Source organism: Erpetoichthys calabaricus, chromosome 14 (assembly GCF_900747795.2).
Source record: "Erpetoichthys calabaricus chromosome 14, fErpCal1.3, whole genome shotgun sequence".
Lineage (NCBI taxonomy): Eukaryota > Metazoa > Chordata > Cladistia > Polypteriformes > Polypteridae > Erpetoichthys > Erpetoichthys calabaricus.
Window position 1 is genome coordinate 62,166,229 of NC_041407.2, and position 13,348 is coordinate 62,179,576.

At 36.5% G+C, this 13,348-nt stretch overlaps 1 protein-coding gene across 1 annotated transcript in view; it reads right to left on the reverse strand.

Moving 5' to 3' along the window:
- The window catches only part of clic4 (chloride intracellular channel 4), a 142,021-nt gene that overhangs the window by 39,929 nt on the left and 88,744 nt on the right, over positions 1-13,348 (reverse strand). The window contains exon 3 of the mRNA XM_028818596.2: positions 7,486-7,611. Within this exon, the coding sequence (XP_028674429.1) occupies positions 7,486-7,611 (126 nt within the window). The remainder of the gene's footprint in view (positions 1-7,485; positions 7,612-13,348) is intronic.

The window sequence follows — 13,348 nt, forward strand, 5'->3', positions numbered from 1 at the left end:
TCTATCTATCTATCTAAAGAAATCTTTAATGTTGTATACATCTCAGATATTTCCACCCAAGGTAATTTACCAAGTAAGGGCACAATATAACAGTTTTTTTATATCAGGTCACTATACAACAGTTGTATATACTGTAAATAAAAAAATAAAAACATTATAAATCTGAGGACAGAATGTTATCTAGCTTACTTATGGTCACACACTGTGACAGATGTGAATGATGAAACTGGCATACTTGTTTAAAATCCACCTCTCCCAGACACCACAGCATAACAACCATTTTTCTCAGAACAGCTCTTACATTAGCTTTTGCACATGGCGCAGAACTCTTACTGAATCTAGTAAAATTGTTTGCTCTTCAGGCTTCTCAAAAATGTTGAGATGATTTTGGGCCTTTGTGATGACATTCTGTTGGGCTCCAACTCTAGAAATCTCAAATTTATATCTGATGCATTAATGAGCCAGAGAAGATATGAGGCCATTATAACCATTTCAGCTTGTACACTTGTAACAAATACTACAGCATATATGACACTTTCTAAATGGGGGCTCTGTAGGGATTTTGGCGGCCAGAGCCTATACTGACAGCAATGTGTAAAAGAAAAGAACCAACTCTCATTAGGATACCAATTCATGACACTCTCAAACTCGGCCAGTTTAGAGTAGCTAATTAACTTGACTGGGAGATAACCCTTAGGAAACCCATACTGACACTGGAATAGCATAAAGAAGGCAGGCAATAGCTCATTAATGGAATTGTGGTGCATACTCTGCGAGGCAGCAATGCTACATACTACACTAATGCTACATAATATATTACTCTGCAGTTTCTCAAGGTGACGCACCCACAGCCGGTCATAATGAATATTTTAATAGTACAGTATTCTGTATATGTGACACTAATGTGCCATAGCAAGCAACGATGAAAAGCTGGGGAGACCCTGATTTGATTCCATGTGCACACACATATTGTCCACACAAACCTATCCAGTTTCTTTTTTAAATTTGAATTTCTTTATATTTTTGAAAAGTAGAAAATTATATCACACTACTCAATCAAACAAATAATAACAACATAACAGATACAATAATTTACTTCAAAATTAATCCAGAGAAAACAAAACATGAATAGAAATAGAAAGGAAAAACAAAACAAGATTCAACTCCCACCCAACAAACCTATCTACTTTCTTATCTCAAATCGGGTGGTAGAGGGTAACCTGAAGTATCCAGCATGAAATGCTATAATCAGGGGTCCTTCCTTTCACAACACATTTACACGAACACATTGCATAAAAATATCTGTGACAGTGTTGCACGGATAAATAAGTTACTGTGTTAGTTTACCACTTTATTACGATTAGGAGCCAAGGTATGATCAAATGTTCGAATGTCATTAAAAGGACAAAGCCATTCTTTGCATTTTAATGTATTCGTTGAAGGCATGTAGACAAAAAATGCCCACTCTCCTGGCCCAATTTTCATATATACTGTATGTGAAGAATTACAAAAATGTCAGCCCAATACCATAAATAATACATTAATAAAAACTGGAACTGGCATAAGAAACTAGAGCTACACTGTGTTAACAGATGACTGTTTGTCTGCAGTATTTTTGTAAAAGTTAAGAATTTTAAATGCAGTAGGTGGCCTGTATAAACACTGAAACTGCTATAAGAAAACAGTTTCTGCATGCTGGACAAAACTTGGGAGTTTGTTCAGATTATGACAAAGCAAAGAAGATTGCTTTGTTAGACTACCCAAAAAGCACACAAGAATAAACTGCAAGATTTCAATGTCAGTAACTGAGATTAATAATTAAAATAACAAAAATGTCATGGTGCAAAATGAGGAAATTTAAGAACACACCCTCTCGCTATTTGCGTATTTTTCATTCCACAGATGAACAGTAAGACCAGAGCTGCGCATACCTCTGGTATCATTTGGTAGAGAACATTTTCCTCAGACTGTTGAGTTGTTAAGAGTGCCAAGAATGTAGCAGCACTCTAGGGAGGCCTCTGATATCAATGGTATTTAAAGAAGAAAGATAAACAAGCCTGCTAGACTACAAATCTCAATGGCACTGCTGCCTGTTTACTCGGAGGAGGCTAATCAAACAGTCTTGGACTGTTTAAAGCCAAAGTGAAAGAAGAAAAGAAACAAATATTTGTTTATTTCATGGTTAAACGGAGGTCCTGAAGAGATGGGTAGCTATACATGACCAATCATGTGATCCTGTGATGATGACAAAGTTTGAACCTCAGGGAGTCCCTGGCTTTCTGGTCACGAGATGTCAAGAGTTTAACTTTGAGCACCATACATTTTGCAAAGGGGACAGGTGAGGTATACTTAAAACTAACAATAGAAGGGAAGAAGCATAGCAGTCCAGTGCTTAGGGCAAAGGCCATATGGATTTAGTATCCTAGGTTTGAATCTCGTGGCCAGTGCTGCACATTCTCTCTGCGCCTATATGAGTTTATCTCCAGGTTTTCCAGTTTTCCTCAATATCCCTGGAGATGTAAAGGTTAGATACAATGAAGTTTACTGTGAGAGAGTGTGTGTATGAGTTGGTCCGGCAAAGGACTGGAACCCTGTCCAGAAATCTTTTTCCTGCTTTCAGGAGAGACTCTAGACTGGAAATTTAATTGATTGAGTTTAAGAATGTTAAGGGTTCCCACTTGTTTCAAGAAATCATTTCCCAGGTAATTTACAGAACAATTTGCAGACAAACATACTCTTAAACATGTGTGCACACCCAGACATACAGAACATACATACACACACACACTAAGGTTTCTATTCCCACTTTATTTAAATAAGCTTATTTCATATTAATATAAAAAGATATCATATGAAAGCTAATAATAAGATATAATGAAGAATTAACATTTTAATGATTTATATAAAAGATTAACCGACAGCTGTAAATAACTGTTTCTGTAATTCTATTCCTATCACTAACTAACTACCTTTACCAAATTAGGTTAGGATGATTTCTGATATCTTTCTAACAAAAATATCAATTACAATATATTCCACTTAAAATACAACAAGTTTAAACAAATGTAAATTAAATATATGTTAAAAACTGGTCTGCTTTTAATTCTTATTATACACTTTAAATTAAATTTATGGAGCAGTGCAGCACACTGTTAGAAATGAAGGATTTCAGTCTTGTAAAAAAAGATAGGACTCCTTAATTGAAGTACCCTTTCAATTTATTATTATGTTTGTTACACATTTAAGTGTAAAATATCGGTGTTTCTGTAAAGAGACTAACAAATCCTTGACTCAAACTGTCCGTGTTTACACTGCCCCTTCCTTTAGACTCCATTTTGCAATTCAGGTACTATCAAGTGCTAGCACGCACTAAGGCAGTCTAGTGTAGCAGTTACTGCTTTGGACTATAAACCCTGAGGGATGTGGGCTCAAATTCTGCTACTAGCACTTTGTTACCGTGTGTGTGTTACTTCACCTCCATGTGCTATATTTGGTAAAAGAAATGGAACCAATTGTATTTCAAGTGTTGTAAGTCATCTTGGATAAAAAGTGTCAGTTATTTACAATTATTAGCAGGTGTGCATTATCGTTCTAGTTGATGGCGATCCATTCTGCTATAAACTCCCCATGAAATGTATTGCATTTTTCATACTAATGGCACCAACAGTTGATCATTTTTACTTTCTCATAAACAAAGTATAGGGAAAGTATTTTAATTGTCCAAAAATTTGATTTTCGAAAATTTTAATGAATCTCAATGTTTTAGACCTCCCTGAGTCCAAAAATTCAATTTTTAGAATTATGTGTATGAGTCTGTCTGTGTGTGTGTGTGTATGTAAACAAGTATTGGGTACAAAATGTAGATATTCTATCAACTTTTGAGCTATTTCCACAAACCAATTTATCTTATCAACTTTTGAGCTATTTCCACAAACCAATTTATCCAACCCTACTTTATAATAATTGTTCAATATATTATTAATTTGATTTGATTTGTTGTTGATGGTTCTTTAATGTACATAATATAAAAATATAATCATTGTCTTGTAGTTTACTCCTTCAATATCCATCCCATATCTGAGTATATGAGAAAGTAAGTCTAGGGGAGACCACTCCAATTTTTCTGTTAGTAAATTTTAGAGACAGAGCTAAAATGCAAGTGCTCCCCACAGAGGACAATGGGACAAGCAGAAACCCTGAACAGGTAAATGCATATTTAAAAAAAAAGGGTTCTGGCATGAGAAATGTAACCTGCAAATACATTTGGTTTTAATTTTACATTTACGCGTGTTGCTATTAATTTTTTTTTGATTGGTTAACAGCAGTAATGCAAGAAACCCCTTTAAAATTCCTGAGGCTGGCATTTACTAAAAAACACCATGAGAAACAAAAGTAACAATAAAGATTACTGAAATTAGTATTTTTGCTTCAAAATGTTGATAAAATTTTGAATTTAACAAAGCAATCAAATATTTGTTGCATCCCATAGTAGTTATATAACCTAGGGTAACATTAACTACCAAAAATGCTCTGGAAAGAAAGACTCCAGTCATTTTAGCACAAGTATTCATTTCAGCAAATGACCAATGAGTTTGTTATTCAGGTAACTACTGCAGTACCTTCACTACCTAAAAGAAACACATACACAGAAACACTATGTCCACTTCAAAGTGGTAAAGGTTTTGATTGCCAGAAAACAAGTTTATTGCAATCCTGAGGAAGGTTTATGTCAAATGAACTTGATGTATCCTTAACAGTAAATATATTATACCAGTAATGGCGCACTGCAGGAATGCACCTGACTTGAGTATTCATAGTTTTAATCCTCTTTCTCTGTCTGTTTAGCATTCGTTTGCTCAGAGGTTGATGCGCTTGCTGCTTCCTAAGCAGCTCTTCTTTTTTTCACCCTAGGGGCCCGCTTCTTCTCTTCTTTCGTCTGCATCTTTTCACGTTAAAACTGATAAAGTCAGTGTTTGTGTTGTAATTACTTAGTACATTTTCTTTAATTTTTTACTTAAGCTGGCACTTAAGTCTTTAATCTGCCTCAAAAATGATTTAAGATATGAAGAGGTAGGGGAAGTGACAGTGAAGGTGGTAGGGATGAAAACGGCGCCCGTATGCATGCGCCGCATGGCCGCCCTGCTCTTGAATCTACAATAAAATAAAAATAAAAAGAGGAATAACCTTTGAGGTCAACCCCGAAAGTGGATAGTAGACGTCACGTAGTATATGTGTACCAAATTTCAGGTCAATAGGTCAAACACAAACGACCAGCCACGGTAGCGTATTATATATAAAGGTCTGCGTATTATGAAGAACCATGTATGACTACAGAAAAGAACATAGCTACAGAAAACAAAAACTTAGAATTTTCAGTATGTAGCACATTTAGTCTCTCCTGATGCATGCTGCTTTATCTCACAAATCCCTCAGACAATACTCAATGACAACAATCTATCACAATTAAATATATCATTTATAATTTAATTGTGCTCAGGTTTCCTGCATTACAAATTAAAGTTTGTGGATTAGAGTTATTCACTATTTAGGCAAATCATTTTGCCTCCTATTTGATAATTTTTTTTTAGTATTTTGTTATTTTCGCCACTTTGTTAATAAACTCTCCTTTGATAATTTTTTTTCCTTGCTCTGTAACTACCCAGGGGGTGACGGTGACTCCTTAGATTGGCATTTTGAGTGTATTTTGGGACATTTCAGAGTGTATTTTTGAACATTAAGATTTAAGTACATTTTAGCATGGTACAGTGATCTCCCACTATATCGTGGTTCAGCTATCGTGCCCACGCTATATCGCAGATTTTTCCGTGGAACATATCTAATTTTAGATATCTAATTGTACACTACGGTAGACAAAGAGTTTCACGTTACAGTACTCAGATGATTTCTTACAAGGCCCATTATTGGCTGAAAGAGGAGACTCAACCAATCAGAGCGGGATTTTCATTCTCTTGGGGTCTGATTGGCTGCTGCTAACGTGGTGTAATCTCGCAAGAACAGCGAGCGTGGATCCCTGACGCATCTCAGTTCTCTGCGTATCGCGTACCGTGCTTGTGGTCCAATTGTTGTGAGCAACCTTTTTTAGTGAACTTTTCGTTCTGTTTTAATCCCTACGATGGCTCCATTCAGGAGAAGGTAAAATTCCTGGATATGCTTCAGGAAGGAAAGCGTTAACGTGGACGTTGCTCGCCATTACAAGTTTACATGTGTTTAAAGCTTGTGGGAGGGGTATTTTAAGGCTTAAACTATAAAAAAAAATGTTTATTTATATGGTCTTTCTATATCGTGGATTTTGACCTATCGCTGATGGGTCTGGAACGTAACCTCCGCGATAGGTGGGGGATCACTGTATAGGCCAAAGCCAGCCACTCAAGTGGAAGCTAAGCTGCCTTTTGGTACAGATCCTCTGGGCTCGCTGGTGGGAGTCAGGCCTATTTCCCTGGCTATTTCTCAAAACCTCACACCATGGCTATTTTGGGTGAGTGGATCACTACACACGCAATACACAGTCAGGCCCTTGTTCTGCTTGTGCTGTGCCTTACATTATTGCCCCACATGTGAACATAAAGTGTCATGTTTTTGACTTGTCCATGTAATCATCCAATATTTTTGCACTATAAATTGAAATGCTTAGGGAAGTAACTAGGTTTATTTTTAGATTCAATAAGTTCCAGGTGTTTTTTAGGACATTTGATATTGTTCCAGAGGTATTCAAAGACAAGAAAATCTGTCTGTCAAATTCAGATTTTTCAAAGATGTCTGGGAACCTCGAATATTATGTTACGTTACAGAGATGGGGACAAGGGCAACGAGAAGGGTAGTTATAAGAGAAAAGACATGAGGTCTGAAAGCAATAAAATAAAAAGGAGATATTTAATGGGAATATATACAAGTTTCTATATTCCTCAACATAATTTTTTGCTCATTCTTCTTTATTAAATTCTCATATTCCTGCTCTATGGCTAAATAGCCTTGGCAGTAATTCCGGCTCCCTAGGTTTTTTTAAGAGGAAGCTAATAGTGTTACTATTGCCCTACTAACATCCATATGATGGTGACCTTTAACAGCATGTCATTTTACTGAAGTAATTTGAATTTGAATGTGAATGTGAACTTGAAAGCAAAAAAGATTATCCAACAATCTGCGAATTCTGCTACTTTTCAAATATGATGGAAACTGAATATAAAATGAGGGTGATTTCTTCAAAAACTCGGTGCTTCATTGCTTCATCCTAATAACCAAAAAGGTTCCCCACACCATAACTAAAACCAGTACTTTAATCTTAAAATACACTTGAATTTTAAATAATCATGTTTATTTAGGACACTACTAAACTGCTTATGTTTTATAAAAAACAATGACTGTTTGAATGCAGGAGATGCAATTTCAAAAGCTCAAAAACCTTCTTACCTTTTTTATATTTACCAATAAATTTTTAGCTTACACAGTATATATTACCAGTCTTACTTGGGTGGGCAGAGCACATCCTCGAGGAACTCTTCGATTTTATTGACATCTGTCTTCACTTCACCATTGAAAGTGATGAAAGGTGGATGGGTCCCTGGGGCAAGATTCTGCAGGTCAGCTGGTTTCCTAGGCATAGACAAATAAAGAATATTGAGGTTTTTTTCTTACTCTCTGTAACACCCCCGCATTTTTGTCATTTTTGGCAGAGGCCATTTCTAAAGTAGACTTAGTTATTAATTTATATTGTAATAAATCAAGGGAAAAAAAACTTATTACAGATTTTTAATACTTCAGAAGAGAATTAAACATTAACATCAATTAATCTGTAAAGACAAAGTGTGCAGCCACTGGTTAGCAATATTTCTCAATAAAATGTTCCTTCAAATAAAAACATAACAGGCATAAAGAGAACAGGCTAAAATAAGTCAAGAAATTTCATTCTCCTAACCTTTTCAAAATATCCTGAGGTTGACAACTGAAGGTCCTCAAAGTACTATTATTTACTACACCCCTTGGTAACTTTTTGTGGTCATCTGGGTAAAGAAATATTTCTAACATTAGTGTGAAATTTACCCTTAGATAACTTTGATCTGTGATAATGAAGAACTTGTTCATTTAAGAACTTGTTTTATAGTAACAACCAGAGACAGTTTAACAATTTTCATGTCATGTCTTGTCATCTGTTAATTTAAACCACAAAAATTAAACTGTCATTTCTTGTAACTAATAACCTGCATTCTTTGCACTGGTCTAGCTACTCTTCCATGAGCCTTTTCTAGCCCTGTTATGCCTTTTGGTAATACTATGTCAAAACTGCACGATATTCCAGATAAGACCTGTGGGTGGCAGAGCTGAAGCATAACCTCCTTTGATTTGTTCTTGACATGTGTGATACGTTACCCGACATTCTACAAGCCATCTCGTCACCGTTGTGCATTTCTGTATACTGTTTGGATGTGATCAGTGATGACCCATAGGGCTCCTATACCCTTCTCATGTACAGTACTTTCAAGTTTCAAATTATGTAGTTATATCCAATATATTAATTATAATGTGACAAACTCCCTCCACTCTCTACATATTATAACTGTCCAACTCTACATTCTTTTCTGGTCCATAATTAATGATTTTACTAATTCTAGAATAGTTATCGTTCATACAATTTGAACAAAAAATGCCATTTCATGCCTGACCAGTTTATATTTTTTATTGTAAACATTTGACTGAAGTGAGAAGTCAGCATTACACAGCACAACTCAAAAGCTTGGATTTCCTGTATATCTGAAATAAATCCAACAAGAAAAATTGAAAAGAAAATATCATGCAATATTGCCATTAAGAATTTTAGTGTTTCAGCATTATGCAAAGATATGACAGTCTCTGAAGGAGATGGCAGCTCGACATCAAACACTGCACTCACTTTTAAATGCTGCACATGTGCCAGCACTGGGCTTACCTTCCTGGTGCCACCACCCTACACAATTCTTTTATCATTTCTAATAACATGACGTCTGTATGTGTTCAGAAAGAACATTTTTATTTCCACTCTTGTTAAATGTGATTACTATCTGTTTCTGACCAACTCTGAATGCGATCTTTGTGATCCATCACCAGCATATTTACACCCTTTTTTTTTAATGGTCAAATGCCATCTGATCATGACGTACGTTAAAGTATATATAATGGGATGTACCTTGCTTTAGTTACAAATTATTGCCTATGTCTGGACTGCAACTCTCACTTGAATTCATATATTAATGTAATGTTTTAACTCAATGCTCATTTCTTTCTCATGCCTGCTGGTAGCTTTCCTAACCCACTGCAACATACACGAAAAGAAAAGCCCATAAAGAGTAAGACAGTTTCCAGAGATACCCAAGGTAAAATATACAATTGTGATGAGCAGAGAGGTACTAGTGTGTCTTATTTGTTAAGACAATGTAGCAGTAGTTTTTTATTTTTTGTCATACAGTAGAACCTCTGGTCACGAACGTTTCCGAACAGGTACAAATCAGATTACAATCAAAAAGTTTGCCAAAATTTTGCATCTGTTCATGACCACACGCTCTGGTGGTGAACAAAAACACTGACGGCCAGTTTCCCTTCCGGTTCATACACGCCAATGATTTCCCATTCTCCGTTTCCTATTTTCTTTTGTTCCCGTATACAGGGCCTAACAAAGATGACGCATGTATTCAGTCTCTCCCTGTACATTGTTCTTGGTCAGATGTGCGTTCATTCGCTGTGAACTCTTTGTGCTCTATTTCGTGTGCTTTTGCATTAATTTTGCAATTAACCATGGCCTCTAAGCAAGTGAAGAGTGGTAGTGTTGGTGTGAAGAAAAGTTAGAAGAAAATTGAAATCCAATTAAAGCCGGACTCTCCCTCAAAACTGTAACCTCCTCTCTAACCAGCTTCCTCCTTACTTCCTTCACGCCATAACTCAACTCATGCAAGGTTAGTTTTCTTGCTTGTTTAGGGTTAGTTTTTGTATAAATTAAGGATTTTTCAAAATTTATTTTTTTCTCTGTGCTTAAAACTAAAAAAAAGTATTTACAGCAAGTGGTTCGTAAGGGTCTTGTACTAACAGTTCGTAAGGGTCTAGTGCGAACTTGGTCTAGCACGAAATCTTGCAATGTTAGTTTTCTCTGTTGTTCAAGGTTTTCTCTGTGTTATTCTATGTTTTTACATTTAGTTTACTATTACACTGTGCATTCTATGGTATAATTAACTATTTTTGTGATTAAAAATCTTTAAAAAAATATATATTTACATACAGTTTGTACGGTCTGAAACGGATTAATCGTATTTACATACAAACTTATAGGGAAATTATGTTCGGGTCGCGTCCAGAATTTTGGAATAAATTATGGTCGTGACCAGTGGTTCCACTGTATTTGGGCTTGTGTTGAGTATATAAAGATTTTTGGCCCTTGATAAAATTAAGTTTGACACCCTGTTTCAGAGCGATCACTATATGGCCAAACATTTGTGGACACTTGACTATCAAACCTGTATAGCCTTGATGGACATCCTATTCCAAAACAATGGGCATGAGAGGACAGAGCCGGCTGTACTTCCTTAGAAAACTGGCATCCTTCAACATCTGCAATAATCAGACGGTTGTGGCTAGTGCCCTCTTCTATGCGGTGGTCTGCTGGGGAGGCAGCATTAAGAAGAAGGACGCCTCACGCCTGGGCAAACTGGTGAGGAAAGCAGGCTCTATTGTAGGCATGGAGCTGGACAGTTTGACATCCATGTCAGAGCGACAGGCGCTTAGCAGGCTCCTATCAATTATGGAGAATCCACTGCATCCACTAAACAGTATCATCTCCAGACAGAAGAGCAGCTTCAGCGACAGACTGTGTCACTGTCCTGCTCCACTGACAGACTGAGGAGATGCTCCTCCCCCAAACTATGCGACTATTCAATTCCACCCAGGGGGATAAACGTTAACATTATTATTATAACAGTTATTGCCTGTTTTTACCTGCATTTTTATTACTGTTTAATTTAATGTTGTTTTTTGTATCAGAATGCTGCTTAGAATGCTGTATGTGAATTTCCCCTTGGGATTAATAAAGTATCTATCTATCTATCTATCTATCTATCTATCTATCTATCTATCTATCTATCTATCTATCTATCTATCTATCTATCTATCTATCTATCTATCTATCTATCTATCTATCTATCTATCTATCTATCTATCTATCTATACAGAGTTGTGGCTATAAGAGCCTCCACTCTTCTAGAAAGTCTTTCCACAGGGCCGTGGAGGCCCAAGCAAGCTCTTGGTGCACAATTCTTACACTGGTGTTGCATCCAATGGCAGTTTGGCAGTCTGTTTGAGTGAAGCAACAGAGGATAGGAGATGTTTAAGCATTATGGGTTTCAGCACTCAGTGGCCCTGCTCTGAGAGTTGGCATGATCTGCCACCTCATAGTTGAGTTGTTTTTGCTACTAGATGATTCCACTTAACAGCTGACTGGGGTACAACAGAAGTTTTGTGTTCTAAAATGTGGCCAAGGTGGCATCCTATGACAGTGCCACGTTTGATGTGACTGAACTCTTCTGTACAACCCATTCTACTGTCAACATTTGTCATACCTGAACTCAGTAACTTGGAGGGGTGTCCAAATACTTTTGGCCATATAGTGTAGCTAAGACACAAAGGTAATTTGCTAGATTAGAGATTCAGTAGGAAGGATTCGAGCTTCTTGAGTTGACGTGGAGATACCACAAAATGCTGTATTGTTTTTCTGATTTATTTTTAAAAAAAGGTAATTATCAAATAGCCACACACAGATAGATGTCATTGATGCAGGCAGTCAGAGTGCTGAAGACTCACTACTAGTCTAGCATACCCTGACAAGAGCTGCTCATTAATGCTACTGCATTTATGTTTGTTAGATATTTGTACAAAAATGTAAGTAATACAATATTTATAAACTGTTACTAACTCTCCTTTATTCTGTTTTTCTTCTTGGTATCCTAAAGTGGTACTTGGTGTCCTGCCTTACTGCCATCTTGTTGTCCTGCCAATGGAAAAGTCATGTCATCGGTTAGAAAGGTTCTTTCATCAGATTGGATGGCCCAGCACTGACTCTGCTACACAATGCCCAGGAAGGTGTAGATGGCTTGTTAGCTTAGGTTTCCAGGACTCTTGACTGCGCCAGACTTCATCTTTGACTCTCTTTCTTACAATTTTGTCTCCTCTGTTGTCAACTGACCATAATTCTAAAATTAACTGGTGGACAGATATTGTTAGCCTGTATTTATGTTGATCAGTTTGTAATTTGTTTTCTGCATCTTTATATATGCGACTTCTGTATTTAGAGATTTTGGTATAATCTATTCTTGCATTTTTCATTGGGAGTTGTCACTGAACTCTGAACCTGAATTCTGTTGTATTTCTGAGGTGGTAATGATGTATTGGCCAGCTAGCTCTGGGAAGTGGACTACAGTACTTGTATTATTATGTTGTGTGTTGAATTTACCATAGTTTTTGACACTCATTGCATACCCAACCTACCTGGCAGGGTGTCTCGCTTTTAATTGCCCTTTCCAGGATTTCTTCATTTTTTCTGCAAAGTTACAGAATCAAGGCTGGGGGGCTGTCAATTAAACAGGGCCTGTTAAAAACATTGAGGCATTCTTTGTGTGATTTGGGGCTATACAAAAATAAATTGCTGTTGTTGTAGTCAGTTTCAAGTTTCAGTATCCCAATGCCAAAATATCAAAACATCAAGCCTTATAATAGTTCTTTAAAAATAATTGTTAAATTCCATTTACATACAGTATGCCTAAAACCCATGTAAAGAATGGATTCAACAACAGTTTAAAATATATCTCATGTTTCTGTGTTTATAATAAAGTTTCTGCCCTTGATTTCTTCAAGGGTTTTAATTTATTATGCTACACAACATTCAACGCTGAATAAACCTTGGGATATGTAAAGAGTTTTCACTACAGATCCAACCACAATGCAGCTCATATCCGCGCCAAGGGCTGGATGCTGCCCAAAACAGAATTTGCTAACTGCAAATGCCCATATAAGTCCATGCAATCTCAACCAATTCAGACGCCGCTTCCAGTGTTATCTAGACAGAGCAACGTAAAAAAAAAAAGCACAGTTGTACACAGTAAAATTAATCTAGTTAAATGGAGCACTGGGCCTTAAAATATACACACTTCTGGAACACTGCTCTACCCAATAGCACATCAGGAAAACACTTCTGTGTGACCAGTGTAAAGCAAAGAGCTACTGAAGAATAAATACAAACAAGGGTTTAAAGAGTAGTAATAAGGCAGAAAAGTAAAAAGGAGATCATGAACACAGTGGGCTTGTCAAACATGGAAAG